General features: G+C 48.7%; 1 protein-coding gene across 6 annotated transcripts in view; it reads right to left on the reverse strand.

The window, feature by feature from the left end:
- Nucleotides 1-6,854: 6,854 nt before the first annotated feature.
- The window catches only part of fyco1a (FYVE and coiled-coil domain autophagy adaptor 1a), a 261,315-nt gene continuing 248,970 nt past the window's right edge, over nt 6,855-19,199 (reverse strand). For 5 of the 6 annotated variants that reach the window (XM_038796694.1, XM_038796689.1, XM_038796690.1 and 2 more), the window contains one exon: nt 11,724-12,641. In XM_038796694.1, coding sequence (XP_038652622.1) covers nt 12,560-12,641 — 82 coding nt within the window. In that variant the 3' untranslated portion in view covers nt 11,724-12,559. Of the gene's footprint in view, nt 7,259-11,723; nt 12,642-19,199 lie in introns of those variants that run through there. The other variant, XR_005460614.1, reaches the window with a different exon arrangement.

The following is a 19,199-nucleotide window of genomic DNA, read 5'->3' on the forward strand; positions in this document are numbered from 1 at the left end:
AAGAACAACTCAATAACAACCAATAACAACTCAGTAACAAATACACCCCAGCTGTCCCCCGATGCCTATCCCGTCACATCCCGCCTTCCCCATTTTAACCCCCTTATCCCCCCACCCCACTAACTCTTCAATCCTCCGATAAATGTCTTCCGCCTCTGGGTGAACTCCTCTGCCGACCCCCTCAAGGTGAATTTGACCTCCTCCAGCCTCAGGAATTCCGGCAGGTCGCTAACCCGCACTCTCGCTTTCAGCGCTCGGAGTCCTGCCACCCCAGCAAAATCCGTCTCCGGGCTATCAGGGAGGCAAAGGCCAAAACATCTGCCTCTCTCACCTCTTGGACACCCCGGTCTTCCGACACCCTGAATATCGGCACCACCTCTGGACTTGGAACCACCTCCACACCCAGCACATCACGCCCGAGACCCCTCCCAGAACCCCCTCAATCTTGGACACGTCCAGAACATGTGACAACTCCTCTAGTCTCCTTTCCTGCCCTCTGGCCTCAATCGGGAACACCTCCCTCTTTCCCATATTCAATATGTATCGCCAAAACCAGGCACATTCCCCCAAGATCTCCACGATGCCTCCGACACTACCCACCGGGTCCAAAATATAGAGGAACAGGTTGTCTGCATATAATGAGACCCTGTGCTCGATGCCCTCACCCTCAATCCCTCTCCAGTCCCTTGACGCCCTAAGCGGCATTGCCAGCGACTCTATCACCAAGGCGAAGAGCAACGGGGAGAGCGGGCACCCCTGCCTTGTCCCATGATGTACCCAGAAATACCCCGAATTCACTCGGTTTGTCCGCACACTTGCAACTGGCGCTAATACAGAACTGGACCCAATCCACAAACCGTTGCCCGAACCCGAACCCCTCCAACAAATATATTCACTCCGCCCAATCAAAAGTCTTCTCTGTGTCCAATTCCACTTCCTACCCCTCCGACAGCATCATGGTTACATTAGGTAGCCTCCTCACATTCGCCGACAACAGCCTCCCCTTCACAAATCCAATCTGACCCTCGCCTATACCCCCCGCACATAGTCCTCAATTTGCGATGCTAACATCTGCGCCAATAACTTGGCTTCCAAATTTAATAATGATATTGGGCAGTATGAACCGCTATGTTCTGGGTCCTTGTCCCTCTTCAAAATCAGGGAGGTAGACGCCTGCGACAATGCAGGGGGGAATTCCTCCCTCTCCCTTGCCTCATTATACGCCCTCATCAGCAAACCCCAGGTCCGCCCTAAACCTTTCATAGACCTCTACCCGGAACCTGTCCGGCCCCATGGCCTTTCCCACTTGCATCGCCCCACACCATTCAGCACCTCCCTCAGTCCAATCGGGGTTCCCAGGCCCTGCAGCAGTCCCTCCTTCACTTTGGGAAACTCCGACGCATTCAGCATTCCGCCCTCTCCCGTTGGGGTCTCTGACTCGTAGAGCCTCCTGTAAAAGGCCTCGAACACCCCATTCACCCCCTTCGGGTCCATCACCTTGCCCTTATCACCCCTAACCCTGCCAATCTCCCTCGCTGCCTCCTGTGTCCTGAACTGATGGGCCAACATCCTGCTCGCCTTTTCCCCGTACTCATACACAGCCCCTCTGGCCCTCCGCAACTAACCCACCACCTTCCCCTTAGAGACTAGCTCACACTCCATCTGGAGCCTCTGCCTCTCCTTCAACAACCCTGTCTCCGGCACCTCCAAGTATCATCTGTCCACTCTCAAAATCTCATCCACCAGCCCTGCCCTCTCCTCCCGCTCTGCCTTCTCCCTGTGCACCCAAATTGATGTACAGCCTTGATGGCCTCTCACAACGTGGTGGCTGTGACCTCCCCCGTGTCGTTCAGTTCCGTATAGCCCCAAATGGCCACCTGCACCCGCTTATACACCTCCTTATCTGCCAGCAGCCCCACGCCCTAACCTCCACTGCGGCCACTGGACCTGCCCCTGAGCCATCCGCAAATTAACCCAATGTGGCGCATGGTTGGAAATCACAATTGCCAAGTACACCCGCTTCGGCCACTCCCACCAACACAAAAAAGTCGAACCGTGGTACACCCAGTGCACATGAGAGAAGTATGAAAACCCCTTCGCCCTCGGCCTCCCAGACCTCCACGGATCCACCCCACCACGCGCTCCATGAAACCCTCAACACTCTTGCCACTGCTGTCACCCTTGACGACTTGGAACTCGACCGCTCCAAGCTTGGATCTATGACTGTATTAAAATCACCCCCATAATCAACCGATGCGAGTCCAAGTCCGGGATCTTCCCCAACACCCGCCTCATAAAATCAACATCATCTCAATTCGGGGCATAAACGTTTACCAGAACCAGCGGCATCCCCTCCAACTTCCCACTAACCATCACATATCTCCCCAGCCCCGGATCAGCCACAATGCTCCTGACCTCAAACCCGATCCGCTAATTAATCAACACCGCCACCCCCCTCGTCTTCATATCCAGCCCCGAATGAAACACCTGCCACACCCATCCCTTTGTCAGCCTCGTCTGATCTCCCAACTTCAGGTGCGTCTCCTGCAGAAATGCCACGTCCGCGTTCAAACTCCTCAGATGCGTGAACACACATGATAGTTTAACTGGCCCATTCAACGGCCTCACGTTCGACGTGACCAACCTGGGGAGGGGGAGCCTCCACCCCGTCCCCTAGCCAATCAGCATATCCCTTTACGAGTCAGCCCCCAGCCTGCGTCACATGACCCTCCAGGCCCACCCCCCGAACGGCCAGCCCCATTGATCCCTTCCCAATTTAGGGCAGCAGGGTAGCATGGTGGTTAGCATAAATGCTTCACAGCTCCAGGGTCCCAGGTTCGATTCCCGGCTGGGTCACTGTCTGTGTGGAGTCTGCACGTCCTCCCCCTGTGTGCGTGGGTTTCCTCCGGGTGCTCCGGTTTCCTCCCACAGTCCAAAGATGTGCGGGTTAGGTGGATTGGCCATGCTAAATTGCCCGTAGTGTCCTAATAAAAGTAAGGTTAAGGGGGGTTGTTGGGTTACGGGTATAGGGTGGATACGTGGGTTTGAGAAGGGTGATCATGGCTCGGCACAACATTGAGGGCCGAAGGGCCTGTTCTGTGCTGTACTGTTCTATGTTCTATGTGACACACCAACCACACCCATGTCAGCAGCCTTCACTCCCTCCGTCAAACAAAGAACCAACCCGATCTCGCCTCGCCCCCCCCCCCCCCCCCCATGCCTTCTTCCTGGCAACCCCCCGCTTCACTCCTGTTAACTTGCCCACCCAGCTAGCATGGTGGCCCCCACCCTCCCAACTACCTCCTCCCTTCGGTTCCCCTCCCATCCAACCATCCCAACCGTTGAACCCTAAAGAGCAAAAGAAAGGCACACTCACCATCATTGCTCCCCCACTAGGACCGTCCGCGGAATACCCCCCACTTAAAAAGTACACAAAATCCCTCCAAAGGTCAATGTCCTCACACTCCTCCCAATCAATTGTCCCTGATAAACTCCATCGCCTCCTCTGGCGTGTCAAAATACAGATCCCGCTTCTGGAAAGTCACCCACAGACAGGTCAGGTATAATACACCAAACTTCACCCTCTTTTCAAGAGTTTGGCCTTAATCCGATTGAACCCGGCTCTCCTCTTTATTAGCTCCTCACTCAAGTCCTGGTACACCCGCAGATTGCTCCCTTCCCGGGTCCACTTCTTTGTCGACCTCACCCATTGAAGGATCTTTTCCTTGTCCAGAAAGCGATGCACACACACCACCACTGCCCTCGGTGGCTCGCTGCCTGTCGCCTCCTCCTCAGTGCCCTGTGCGCTCGGTCCACCTCCAGAGGCTGATCAAACCCCATCAACCCCTCCAGCATCCTCGCCACATACACAGAGGCCTCCGCACCTTCAGGTACCCCGGCAATCCTTACATTTTGTCTCCTGGAGTGATCCTCTCCAGATCCTCTACCTTCTTCCTCAACCCATTCTGGCTCCCCCGCATCACTCCCACCTCTGCCAACGGGGCAAACTGCTCTTCCTGCTCCCCAACTTTCTGGATCGCCTGGCCCTGGGACTTCAGCCTCTGCTCACTTCGCTCGATTCCGGCGGTTCCACCGCCTTGGCCAGGTCTCTCAGGGCCTCCTTCCTCTGCTGCAAGAACTTATTGTTGAGGAACTCTACCAACTGTTCCGTCGACCACTGGGCAGGCAGCACTTTCCGCTTACCCTCCACCATCTTTTCCTGTGGTGCACCACAAAGACTCTCTGCTCCCACTGCTTTCTTCCTAGCACCACTCCTTGTCCACGGATCCATCCACCGGCACACCAGAGAAGTATGACCTTCCCTGGGCGCTCCTGCACCTTTTGCCCTCAGATGCTTTGCCCTTTGGGCGGGAACAAGCCAGAAAAATCCACCTTGAGTGGGAGCCATCACTCGCTGCGACACTCGCTCCATGGCCAACATCGGAAGTCGGTCAATTGGCAATGGTGTTATGATCATTGAATTCAAAGCCACCTGCCTTTTTGAGAATTATAAAAGTATTCTGTTGAGCAGCTAGGGCTGTTTTTCCATGTTAAATCTTGTGGTTGAGTGAGGGATCGTCCTTTTAGGACAGAGATGAAGAGAATTTTTCGTCTCTCAGAAGGGTGAGCGACTTTGGAACTATGCCTCAGAAGGCGGTGGAGGTGGGGTCCATTTAACAATTTTAAGGTGGAGGTGGGTAGATTCTTGTCAGGCATGGGAACTAAAGGTTATCACGGGTAGATGGGAATGTGGAACTCAACACAAGCAGACAAGCCATGATCTTGCTGAATGGTGGAGCAGGCTCGAGGGGCCGATTGGCCGATTTCTGCTTCTATTTTGTATGTCCGTAACATTCCCACTGATTATTACCTCTGGAATACTAGTCCAGTGACAATACCACGACACCACCCCCTCCCCACACTGCAGCTCATAAAAATTGCTGTGCCGCAAATGATTGGAAAGATGAGTAGATAACAAAGTCAATGGGACATTGGTGAATGCTCTAGTACAGATTTTTAAAACTTCTCTCCTTGGGACCCAGGAAACCCAGCATATGAAGTGAGGCAAAGGGACACACTCCTTGCGGGTCAGGAGGAGCAAGATAACTTCCTTCTGGACCCACAAGCTCCCTCAGCATCAATTCTCCCACTTTGTCCTTGGCTTGGGTACCTCAGACCTGGGCTTGGGGATCAGACCACACTTCCTCTGGGATCAGGCCTCCTTTGTTCTGCAGCCTCCTCTGGAATGCGCCCTGCCTGACTGTAAGCCTCTGTCAACCAGGCTGACTTCCAGATGGGGAACCTATCAGGCCAAAACACATTGGGCGCGATTCTCCGTGGCCCGACGGTGAAAACAGGAACAGCGTTTGGGCGGAGAATAGCTCCCGACATCGGAATCGTGGCAGGCGGCGGTTTGGCGCCGAATCGCGATGCTCAGCCCCCTCCAAATAGGCATGCCATGTGAGGGTACCTTTAAGAAATGGATGTTGAAGCAATGTACCTTTAAGAAAATAGTGATGTCAGAGAGTGGGTGGAGCTGAGCTCAGTTCGGCCATTTTGAGGTTAGTTCTGGAGTTTTAGTTTCAGTTTTGAAGAATGCTTGGGTGTGGCTGTGAGCTGCATTGCTGGTGATCTCTGCCATGAAGGACTATCTCTTAATCCTTTGGTGAAATCGGAATTATAAAAAGGTCTCAGTATTGAATATAAATCTAATGTGCTTCTTTTTGAAGGATTTGTTAAGTCTTTTGGATGTGTAAAGGAACAGTTTGCAGGATTGGGTAGTGTTGTATTATTTTCGGGGTTATCTTTGAAGGAAGGGGTGTTAAGAGATCCAATGTTTATTTAAAAGGTTAATTTGAGCTCATGGAATAAACATTGCTTTGTTTTAAAAACCACGTGTCCATAATTGTAATACTACACCTGGGGAACAAGCCGTGTTCTTCAAAAGCAACAATCCATTAGGGGGGGGGGGGGGTTGGTTGAACTCCATGATACATTTTGGGGTTCTGAAAACACCTCTCCCATAACAGGCGCCATTGCGCCACGCGCAGTTGCAACCACGTTCGCATCTAATTATCGGGTCCAACCGTGATGCTCCACCTCCGATGGGCCGAGTTCCCGACAGCGCGGGCGACATGTTTCTCAACAGTCGTGAGCTTGACGCGGTGGCTGCGGAGAGAGAGAGAGAGGGCGTATGGACAGTGTCCAGCACCGCCATTCTTCGCCGACAGTCGTGCCGCTGGCTGGGGGGTTTCTGCCAGGCCTGGGGGGGGAGTATTGGGGGTGGCCGGGAGGTAGGTTGTGGGGTCAGGGTGGACGAGTATGCAGTCCAGCACAACCGGTGCCATCTTTTCGGGCGTGATCGGTGTGTGTGTGTGGGGGGTGTAAGTGTACGTGCGGTTGCAGCTTGTCAGCCCTATGCATGTCAGCACAGACACGGTTATCCTCCCATTTTCCACGTGTTCCACGGGTGTTTCACACGGCGCCGGTGCTAGCCCCTCACCGGTAGCTGAATCAGTCCAGGTGTGGTGCCGATATTTCCGTTGTGGAACTGCACCGACCCTCTGCTGGCGTTTGCACTTAGCCGCAGGAATGAAGAATCCAGCCCATGCACTGTGGAGTTCAAACACTGACATTTGGGTTTCCCACCCCTACCCCCAAGACAAGAAAAATTCGGATTCAGAGAGAGAGGGAGAAACCAAAGAGGAAGGAAAAGTGAGAAAAAAACGCAATTGCCGAGTAATTTGCTACTTCCAGGAATGATATTCCAGTTTGAATAGTTCCCATTGGATCAGCGGGATGGAGTGCTACAGGAACATAAGTGACACCATTAAGAAAGGCCCATACGCTGCTAAGAATTTCGGCGGTGATTTTAATTGGTAACAAATGCAGCTATTTCTTGAAACTCATGGGGAGGTGGGTGGCGAGCTGCTATTTTTGTGGGGCTGTTAGTAGAGAAATGCAAATCGTCCAGCAATCTGTGACAATTCGCAGGACACGGTTACATCCATCGCTTCCTTGCCACAAATCATTGGACGATTTAGACACTGATAACAACTTGTAGATTAATCTTGCTGTTATTTGGAAAACTCTGGCCGTTATGTTTGCTTCTGCCTTCCTGTTATTCCTTGGCGGCTGAGAAAAGTCTCAAAGGGAGATTTACAGCATTGGTCAGCACTGCCTGGTTGAGCAACTGGGTCAAAGGTCGTCTCCACCTTACTGACTGCCACCGGGATCAGGGCTGTTACCAGCGACAATACTGAAAGATAAAAGTTTCACAGTCTTCAAACAGTACATACAAACAAAATATTGTGGATGTTGGAAATGTGAAATAAAAACAGAAAGTCCTAGAAATATTCAGCAGACCTGGCAGCATCGGTGCAGAGAGAGCAGATACCCCTGCTAAGTGCCGTCTGTATCATGTTTTGTGCATTTGCTTTAAGACAGTTGTTCATTATTCTACCCTAAACACTCACCAGCTTTGTTTCTTCACTACAGCCCTTTGCCTTCTGTTCTATGACACCTGTTATTTGATCTCTCCTGCCCTTTACCATATCCCAGATTCTCCTTTTGATCTTCACCTCCTTCCCCCACTTTCAACAGCATAAAGCCCATCACATTTCAACCTCCCTTCAGTTTTTGAGGCAAAACGTTAACTCTGCTTCTCTCTCCACAGATGCAGCCAGACTTGCCGAGTATTTCTAGCACTTCCTGTTTTTATTTCAAACAGTGTATGTTGCACACCTTTCTTTTGCAAAGTACAATCACGCTTAGCAAATGGATGGCACACAAGTTGTATTTTTAAAATACATTCTTTATTTGGTATCTGAGCAGGAACTCTGAATCCGAACTTTGTACATTGAAACAAGTGCCTGATGTTAACATGATTCATTGCCAAACAAGAAATACTGAAAGTCATCTAAAGAAGTGAAAAACTCCCTATTCTTAAAAATAATTTGCAAACTGAATTTGAAATTCTTTGGCAGTGATTGAAATCACACAAAATGCAATTATTAATTTCCGCATTATCACAGGTAGTGTATTCAAAGAAGTTAAAAAGATTCTAGGTTTTCGCTACACTGGAATACCAAAGAGCCTGTTTGGAATCTGCATTTGTGCTTAAGCGGTATTATTTCACAGCCTCCAGATGTTTTTGCTCTTGGCTAAATGTTTGATGATTAATTATGATTTACTCGAGAGACAAGGGGCTGGATTCAATGTTGTGTGTTGCGAGAACTATGGTGGCCGGGCTTAATCAGTTGCTGGAGCGGCTCCGTGTCAGTCTCCTGGTGGCAAAACCTCTCTTGAATAAGTAGAAGCTCAGAAGCGGCTGATGTGGAATTCCCAGTTGTTACCAGTGGCATGCCAATTAGGCTCACTTCTGAGTTAATTGACGCCCATTATCCTCCCGGGGTCAGTTGTGACCTCAGGGATTTAATGGGCGCTGCATGGCTTTCCGGTGTGCTCAGAAAGCTGCCCCTCTGGGGATAGGGGCATGGCGTTGAAACCCAGCCACCCTTGCACCGCCTTCACTCAGAGACCGCCACAATGTTTCCGGGCCTCTGGTGGGTGCAGTGCTGCCCATTGGCACTGGCAGCGTTGAGTAGTCTCTGATTGACCAGCACCTATTACGGGGTGGGACCTGCTGCCGAGGACCTCAGTTGTGGGGCCACTTAAGTGCTTGATGGGCATTTGGCTCCATCGGGGCTCCCTCATGTAACCGACGGGGGTTCCCTGACGGTTTTCTGACTCAAGGGCAAGATGCCTGGTGGCCCCACAAAATCCAGCCTATGATTTAACACTGGATCTAGTGGGAGGGGCAAGTGAGACTGGGTGGAGTAAAGAGAGAACTTGTGCTTTTCATAACCGTGGGATGTTCCAAAGTGTTTTATAGCCAATGAAGTACTTGTTTGTGTGGTCATGGCTGTAATATAGGAAATATTAAAGTGTAGAATTCACATTGGATGATCAAATGGGAGTAGGTAGCTTGAATGGGGTAATGTCTATGATAGATTTAAATGCATGGGCTAGGGTCCATCATAACGTAGGTAATTGGGATACGGTTTGTGGCACAATAGGCTGAGTAGGATAAGATCCATGATGGCTTCGATTAATTAGGATATGTTTCCTGATAGAGTAGGGCTGATTGGAGTAGAATTTATTGGGTAGAGTGTGGGATAAAATTCAGGATACTGTAGACCAGTTGGGGTTAGGTTGATATTAGAGTAAGGTCCATGATAGGGTGGACTGAGCAGGTTAGAATGTATCATATAATAGATTAGTGGGTTTGACTCCATGACAGAGGGTTGTAAAATTCATTGTAAATGCATCAGGTGATGTAGGCTCCATGTTAGGGTCGACATAGTGGAATAGGGTCATTAACAGAGAAGAGTAAATGATGTTGGGTTCATAAGGGAAAACTAAATGAGGAAGAGTCCATAATTAGGAAAACTGGATCGGATAATGTCCATGGCAGTTAAACGGAATGAATAGTGGCCATCCTCGGATATAGTGGGTGAGATAGAGTCCAAGTTAGAGTAGACTGAATGAGTGGGAGCCAATGGAATGGGCATGTTAAAGTTAATTAAATGGCAGACTAACGGGTGGGATGAATTACCCACGTCCCCAACTTAAAAGTCAGTCAAGCAGAAAGTGCTGTATTGTTGGGGATGTTTCTCATGAGGCATTAAACTGAGGCCCTGTCTGCCTTCTTAAGAGGATGTGAAACTTGTTATGTAGTTATTTGAAGAACAGGAGGGCACCTGTTAATATCTATTGCTTAACCCAACATCATCAAAACAGACTAGTTGGTAATTCACCTCACTGCTATTCTTGTCATCTTGTGCAAAAAAAAAAGTTGCCACCTTTTCCTACAGGACAACAGTGGCTACACTTCAAAGGTATTTCTTTGGCTGTGCAGTGTGAAAAGTGGTGCAGAAATGCAAGTTTTCAGCTGGAACAGACTCGAGGAGATGAATGATGTACTCCTGCTCCTGTGACTGGATGGAGTGGGATTATTGCAACGTTTCAAATATCCACCTGACTGACGTCTCGCAGTGAGCAGATCCTAACTCCATAGCTTTTCCCAGCCTCTTTACACCTTGCTGATCTCTGGCTTTTCCTCCATTGCCCCCTTCCCAGTGCCTAAAGTCTAACTACAAACTCTCCTACCCACTGCATCTTCCACCTATTTCCCATAACTAGTGTCTCCATTTGCATTAGGCTCACACCCACAGCAACACAAATACTCTTGTGGCTGGATCAACTTTGGAATCTTAAATGCCAATAAATGAAACAAAGCTCATTTATTTCCTGATCTTTACCTTAGTCATTGCTTCCTCGTATAATCAACAGGCTTCTATATCCCAACCACCATTACTTCTCAATTTACACAATCGTGCTAATTTGCTACACAGGCTTCACCCTTCACTTAGGCTTAATTTAAAAACAGGTTTTTAATGGCACTGACAGTGAGATAGTTCTGTGGCTTCTCTGCTGTGACAGTAAGAACGGAGTGCTTTGGTACTGGCAATGGAGGGAAAGAGTGGGCAAGCAACAAATATGTGGAAAGTTTGAGGCAAATAATGAAATAAAAGAGATAGGAGGAAGATTTGAAAGGCTCCCCCAACATTCCTATATTTTAGTGGGAGACTGCATTGGTTCTCTTCAATGTTATCTGATGTTATTACAATGAATCACCCAGGTAGAATGTGTGGGTAACCTTTATTCTTCAGAATCATAGAATAGAGTCACTACAATGCAGAAGGAGACCATTCGGCCCACCCAGACTGCCCCGACCCTACGAAAGAGCACCCTACCCAGGCCCACACCTCTGCCTTGCCCCCATAACCCCACTTAACCATTGGACACTGAGGAGAAATTTAGCATGGCCAATCCACTAACCTGCACATCTTTGGACTATAGGAAGAAACCAGAGCACCCGGAGAAACCCACACAGACACAGGGAGAACGTACAAACTCCACACAGACAGTCACCTGAGGCCGGAATTGAACCCGGGTCCCTGGCGCTGTGAGACAGCAGTGCTAACCGCTGTGTCAGTGTGCCGCCCCTAGATGGCACAGCGAGAGAAGCCTATAACAAGAGAAGGCTATAGCACAAGCTATCCCAGATAAATTGCCCGAAACATCCAGGACCTTTAGTTTCACTTTCACTTGTGTGATAATTCTATCTTATTCATTCTCAGGACAAGGACATCACTGCCAAGGTTGGCATTTATTGCCTGTGCCTAGTTGACCTGAGAAGGGAGTGGTAGGCTGGCCTTAGGCACCTCTGCAGTTTATGTGGCAAAGATGCACCCTAAATTTCCCAAGGTAGGGAGTTTATTCGTTGTACTGCTTTGATACTCTGGATTATTAGTCCTTAGAATTACTAGTCCAGCGACATAACCGTTACACTACTGACCCAGTCAACCGTCTTGGAAGAGGCTGAGAGGGATGGAGCAAAAAGGCAATAGAGGAAGAGAAAACATACTGCAATTTGGACCAATGCAGATCATTCCAACTCTGATCAGTTTAAGTACGGCATGCAAAATGGTATCTCATGTCTTGTGAATTTTGTTATGACAAGCTTCACTTTTGAGGATGTAAAAAATAATCTGAAGGAAGTAAATTCTATTTCTGTATTTCTGACCTTAAATAAAGTTACTTTGAGTAAATGAAGTCAATCTCCTATAAAATCCAACCTACAAATTCGAAATGATTGGTTTTGTCTGAAAGGTACGTAGTGATTTCCTTTATTAATCGGTTCTGTCTAGATAACAAAATTTTTGAACAAGAGTGCAAAGTGGCATGCAACTTGAAAAATATTTTAACTACTTTGCCAAGTTATTGTTTAGATACTGCACTATTAAAATATACATTAGCACAAAGCTGTTACATTAAAAATCGACAAGAACACCCTCCTCAGTTCCAGGCATACAAACTTTTCAAAATATATCTATCTCTAGTCAAAATATATATGACATTTAATATAAATAAGTTTTGCTTGTTAAGCTGTCCCATTTCTAATGTCCAACTTTCTTAACCATACGTACTAGGCAGATCATCTCCACACATTTCCTGCAATAGGCCACATTCATGCCACTTGTTCCCCAACATCAGTGGGAACGAGAGGATAGCAACCCCGTTAATTATTTCCCATGCATAATATCACACGGTTGGTGCTTTCTGTTTGCATGACAGTTAGAAACTTTGCAATGAGCTGCAGCTGGAAAGTGTGGTAAAAGCGGTGACAGGAGTACAGCAAAAGTAGGTTTGCTTAGAGGGAAAAATACTATACCAATGCCTGATTATATAAACAAAAGATAGTGCAACCGTTACTCCTATTGTAAGACAGGAGGCTCTATTCTCACCCTTAAAGAAATATTGCTTCTCCCTGACAGACCCCAATAATATTATTTATGTGTTGGGACTGTATGTAAGAAAAGTTACTACATATGTTTTTATATAAAGTATGTTTGCATAGTTTTCAAACCTCAGAAGGTAATGCCAAATATTCCTGGCTATTCTTGAACAGTTTAAAAATACAGGCGAACAAGTTTTATGGTTCAGAAGCATCACTTCCATCGTAGATTATTGGTTTTTCAACAGTTAAGTGATAAAGCACCTTCTTTGAGGTAAACCTAAAAGAAATAAAGTGACAACAGTTACTTTGATTTAATAATCAAGTGGGTTTAATCAGCGAATAAACAAGTGTCAACGTTTTCTCTCCATGCTTTTACATAAACCTCGCACTTGGAGATTGAAATTGAACTTTGTTCCAGCTTTCAAGCTGACTATTCTGTGGATTTAAGCTTCTTAACATCCTGGCCCAACTACAATGAATAAAAAAGCACATCAGAGATTATCTTCACCTTGGCGGGCAGAATTCTATCCAGCCCACTTATAGCCACTCAGTGGCCGATCATTGGATCCAGCAACGGGAAGAGAGTGAAAGGACCACTGAAAACCACTCCCCTGCTCTTGCCTCCAACTCCCATCTTTCCAGCGAATTGTTACCTGAGACCCCATTTCACCTCACTTACCTGTGTCCAGGGATCCGTGGTGAAGTCATTAGAGCATTACTAGTAGCAGCCACTAATCCTAATGGCATTGTTCATGATTGGCTGGCGTCTCTTGGGAAGTGAGATTTCTGCCGCTCAGGGTTCTAAATCCCGGGGAAAGCCCAATGTTAACTAGTTAAGTGCCTTACAGGGCTTCCCCAATAGAAGTAAAGCAGCTGGAGGGCAAAACCCCTGTGGCTCACATTAAAGGCAAAATTCTCGCATCCCGCCCATGACAGGTTTGGTGCTGGGCAGAGCACCGGTTTCCTCCCACAGTCCAAAGATGTGCAGGTTAGGTGGATTGGCTATGATAAATTGCCCCTTAGTGTCCAAAATTGCCCTTAGTGTTGGGTGGGGTTACTGGGTTATGGGGATAGGGTGGAGGTGTGGGCTTGGGTAGGGTGCTCTTTCCAAGAGCCGGTGCAGACTCGATGGGCCGAATGGCCTCCTTCTGCATTGTAAATTCTATGATCTCGTAGGAGCCAGATCGCCAGAAACCCGCCACCATAGAAATATGTTGCTATTCTCCCAATGGCGGGTTAACGGCGGGTCAGTCATTCCGTTGGCTGGTGGTGTGAATGCCATTTGCATCTCATAAATACTCATTCGAAGAGCTGGCCAGCGGAATCCCGTCAGGCCTTCTAAACTTGCATCATGCCGGCGGAAATTACATTGATCTAGAACCTGATTGATAAAGAGTGGCGTGCACAAGGAGATCCTCAGTTCGCCAGAGACTTTGAGGTGAGTGCAACATTCAAAGCTGCCCTGCCACAGTGCTGCGCTGCTCCTGATGTGCAGTACACCGCTCTGCCAGGGCAGACCAATTCCAAGCCCTCCATCTCCATGCTCAGCAGATCTTCATGGACAGCACCATACTGCTGGACCCATGGACTCTCCTGTGTCACCGAGTTGGACCTGAGGTTGTGGAATCATAGAATTCTACAGAGCAGAAGGAGGCCATTCGGCCCATCTAGTCTGCAACAACCATCCAAATGAGCACCCCACCTCGGCCCATCCTATCCCCGTAACCCCACCTAATGTTTTGTACCCTAAGGGGCAATCCATCTGACCTGCACATCTTTAGACTGTGGGAGGAAATAAGAGCACCCAATGAAAATCCACGCAGACATGGGGAGAAGGTGCAAACTCCACACAGACACCCATGGTCGAAATTGAACCCGGGTCCCTGGCACTGTGAGGCAGCAGTGCTAGCCACTGTGTCACCATGCCATGGGGGCATGCAAGGATCTCCTTCCCCCCCAGTACCATACACCAGTGTACATCTGGAGAACACTGTTCTGTAGGACCCATGCAGCCATCGCAACAAAGGTCTGACGTTCGACTGGGGGCAGGGTGTGAGGTGTGGCCGGAGTTGGTGGAGGGCTGGCGAACACAAGGGGGGAGGGCAATGTGGACAGAGGGCTCTGCAAGGAAGGGCAAACACATGGGGGCCAATGAAGAAGGAGAGATGTTCAACGAGTGGGAAGAAGATGATGAACAATGGAAGGCAGAGGGAAGACTGAGCGGCAGGGTGCTGGAGACCGACAAAGCTATATAAAACAGAGACAAACAAGGGGGTCTAAGAGATAGCACGTGTATTATTGGAAGCTGACTCCAGGATAGGGGGTCTGATAGACAATAATAAAGATTATTATAATATTATAGTGTAGCACATTAGGGCTGATTCGCACAAACACACAAGTCAGGTCTGCAGATCTTGGTGCGGTCACTGTTGTCCATCGTCCTCTTTGGAAATTGGAACTATGTCAAGGCTCCCGTTTAAGTTCAGGGGCTGGCAGACAGGAGTCGCAGCATGCAGGCATTCCTGCTGCAAAGTGGAAAGGAGTCACAGATGATAGACAGTCCAGGGGCATTGTTCACCTCACAGTCTGAAGTCACAGATAAGGGACAGCGCAGAAGGGAAATGGCAATGCAGCAGGAGCAATCACCGGAAGCATGGTGTACCCCAGCTGCAGGGAGGGGCAAGGGCTGTGTGCTCCAAAGAAAAATAGTGGACAGAATGGTGCGCAGGGCTACCCTACAGTAGATGTCCTGGGGTGTAGGAGGCTTTATTCTGGGCTGCACAGAGTAGGATGATGGTCACAGGGTGCTTCTACAGCATGTGGATAAGGAACACATAATACAGGGGGATTATGTGAAGCTGGCATGTGGCGGGGGGTGGGAAACACCTGTAAATTACAGTCCACATGGCCCCCAGATGAGGTGGGTAGAGGTCCATGTGTGACATGGGCGCCTCACAGGTGATATCATAGATATCATAGAATTTACAGTGCAGAAGGAGGCCATTCGGCTGATCGAGTCTGCACCGGCTCTTGGAAAGAGCACCCTACCCAAGGTCAACACCTCCCCCTATCCCAATAACCCAGTAACCCCACCCAACACTAAGGGCAATTTTGGACACTAAGGGCAATTTATCATGGCCAATCCACCTAACCTGCACATCTTTGGACTGTGGGAGGAAACCGGAGCACCCGGGGGAAACCCACGCACACATGGGGAGGATGTGCAGACTCCGCACAGACAGTGACCCAAGCCGGAATCGAACCTGGGACCCTGGAGCTGTGAAGCCATTGTGTTATCCACAATGTTACCGTGCTGGGGGAGGGGGGGGGGAGGGGGGGGGGGGAGGGGGGCGGGGAGGGGGGGGGGGGGGGGGGAAGGGGGGAAGGGGGGGAATATTTATCACTACAAAGACAGGATCCACTATTAGTGGGAGGTTGGACAATAACAGGTGGCATCTCGACATGCACATGGTGAGGCTCCAGGTAAATTGGAGACAGGCAAAAGTGAGGGAGGGAGAGCCGAACTCCGCCCTGAGTCGCAGATGACACATAAATTGGTGGAGTTGCGGAGAGCGAAGAGGATTGTCAGAGGATACAGCAGGATATAAACTGGTTGGAGTCTTGGGTGGAGAAATGATAGATGGAGCTTAATCTGGACAAGTGTGAGGTAATGTACTCTGGAAGGTCCATTGCATGCAGGAATTACACAGCAAATGGTAGAACTCTTGCCAGTACTGACAGGCAGAGAGATCTGGGCGTGCATGCCCACCGATCACTGAAAGTGGCAACGCATGTGGATAAGGTGGCCAAGAAGGCATACGGCAGGCTGGCCTTCATCGGTCAGGGCATTGAATATAAAAATTAGCAAGTCATTTTGCAGCTGTACAGGGCCTTAGTTAGGCCTCATTTGGAATATTGTGTACAATTCGGGTTGCCACACTACCAGAAGGATATGGATGCTGTGGAGAGGTTACAGAAGCGGTTTACTAGGTTGTTGCCAGATATGGAGGGTATTAGCTATGAGAAGAGGTTAGATAAACTCGGCTTGTTCTCACTGGAACAACAGAGGTTGAGAGGCGACCTGATAGAGATCTACAAGATTATGAGTGGCATAGACAGAGTGGATAGTCAGATGCTCTTTCCTAGGGTAGGAGAGTCAAGTACTAGGGGAAATGGGTTTAAAGTTTGTGGGGAAAGTTTAGAACAGATGCGCGAGGCAAGTTTTTTTTTACACAAAGGGTGGTAAATATATGGAACGCGCTGTCTGGGGAGGTGGTGGGAGCAGGTACGATCGCGGCATTTAAGGGGCATCTGGACAAATATATGAATAGGGTGGGAATAGAAGGATACGGACTCCGTAAGTGCATACGGTTTTAGTTCAGGCAGATACAATGGTCGGCACAGGCTTGGAGGGCCGAAGGGTCTGTTCCTGTGTTGTATTGTTCTAATATAGGTATAGGACCACCATCCTGACACACAGATAAATGGCGGCGAAAGCAGGTGCTGCCTTCGTCTTGAGGCAACTCGCCTTTTGCTTCTGAATTCCTGACATGATGGAGGGTCTCCTGAAGACAGGTGGGCTGGGGAGAATGATCAGAGTGTGCTGGACTGTGTTTAAACCTGGCGACGGCACCTTCAAATCCACCAGTTTACGGCAGGTGGAGGAATCAGCTGTTGGCCGTCAGCTGATTCGGCGGGGAACTCTCCTGTGTATAATTAATGAGCCTTCGAGTGCAGAATCTGCCATTGTGGCCAGTGGGAAAGGATGCCCGTCACAGCATTTAAATGGAGAATTCTACCCTAAATCCAGGTCGCTATCTGGACAGTAATTTAGCAAAGCAGATTGCTTTCCCATTGTTAGAACCTCTCTATTTTCATTCAACTGATTTCTGCAGATATCAGCCTATCTTCGAGATTCACTAACATAATTAGTTTTACGTAATAATAATAATCTTAGTGTCACAAGTAGGCTTACATTAAGACTGCAGTGAAGTTACTGTGAAAATTCCCTATTTGCCACACTCCGGCGCCTGTTCGGGTACACAGAGGGAGAATTCAGAATGTCCAATTCACCTAACAAGCACGTCTTTCGCAACTTGTTGTAGGAAACTGGAGTTCCCAGAGGAAACCCACGCAGACACGGGGAGCATGTGCAGACTCCGCACAGACACTGACCCAAGCCGGGAATCGAACCCGGGTCCCTGGCGCGGTGAAGCAACAGTGCTAACCACTGTGCTACCGTGCCGCCCGTTCTATCTTTATATGCCCCTTATGAAGGTAGTAGTCTATACCAGGATGGATCACAAACACCCTAACCTTTAGGGAAGTGGCAGCAATGTAACTGTGTGTTTTTCCACTTTGAGGACTTTTTGCAGCTTTGTCACTGTTCCTTCAGCAGGAATCCTGACTATTCGTCCTCAAAAGGTTTCTCCTTTGTCCTCTGGAATAAAACAAAAACTTCTGGAATGACTTCTCTCATTCAGGAGTCAAAAGGAATGGAATTGCAGAGCAGGAGCAGCTGATGTTGAGCAGGTTCTAGATTGTTGAAATTTGGATCACGCAATAAGGGACGCTGCCAGTTAGAAAATTTACTTTACAAAGAAAACTATTCAGGTGGGAAGGAGGAGATGGATTGGGTACACTAAGATTTGGACTTTGGACCATTTTATCATTTAGCAATGGACTTGCTATGGCAATGATCAATGTATCAATCTACTTTTATGCTCTTCGAAGGCCTCACTGCCTGATTGCTGCTGAATAAATAAAACTTTAGGTCAGAAGCATATAGGATTAAATGAATAGCTTTTATTCTGTTTGTTTCCAAACAGGATTTAAAAAAAAAAATTATGGGATCTGGGCTCACTGGTTAGGCCAGCATTTATTGCCCATCCCTAGTTTCTCTTCAGAAAATGGTGGTGAACTGCCTTCTTGAACCATTGCAGTCCCTGGGGTGTAGATACACCCACTGTGCTGTTAGGGAGGGAGTTCCCAGATTTTCCCCCACAGTGAAGCAACGGCATATCTCCAAGTCAGGGTGGTCAGTGACTTGGAGGGGAACCTCCAGGTGGTGAGATGCTGCTCTTGTCCTAGATGGTAGTGGTCGTGGGTTTGGAAGGTCCTGCCTGAGAAACTTTGGTGAGTTACTGCAGTGCGTCTTGTAGATGATACACACGGCTACCACTATTCGCGGGTTGTGAAGGGTTTGAATGTTTGTGGAACTCGAAGCAATCAAGCGGACTGGTTTGTCCTGGATGATGTTGAGCTTCTTGAGTGTTTTGGAGCTGCGCTCATCCAGGCAAGCAGGGAGTATTCCATTACACTCCTGACATCTGCCTTGTAGATAGTGGACAGGCTTTGGGTGGGGGGGTGGGGGGGTGTCAGGAGGTTACTCGCCGTAGGATTCCTAGCCTTTGAACTGCCCTGGTAGTCACATTGTTAATATGACTAGTCCAGTAATGCCATTGAATGTGAAGGGGCGATGGTTAGATCCTCCCCTGTATGAGATGGTCATTGCCTGGTATTTGTGTGCCGGGAATGTAATGTGCCACTTGCCAGCACAAGCCTGGATATTGTACAGGTCTTGCTGCATTTGGACACCCATTGCACAAGTAACAAGGTTATGATATCGGGGGTAAGGTGGGGGATTTTCCACACACCCCTGCGGCGTGTTTCTTGGTGGTGGGAAGCGGCCCGCCGTTGGCGACAGCGAGATCTTCTTGTCCCTCCGTTTTCAATGGGATTTCCCATTGTCCTTCATTGCTAGAGGGATGGAGTTTAAGACTAGGGAGGTTATGCTGCAATTGTATAAGGTGTTAGTGAGGCCACACCTGGAGTA

The sequence above is a fragment of the Scyliorhinus canicula genome, chromosome 5, assembly GCF_902713615.1.
Source record: "Scyliorhinus canicula chromosome 5, sScyCan1.1, whole genome shotgun sequence".
In the NCBI taxonomy this organism is placed as follows: Eukaryota; Metazoa; Chordata; class Chondrichthyes; order Carcharhiniformes; family Scyliorhinidae; genus Scyliorhinus; species Scyliorhinus canicula.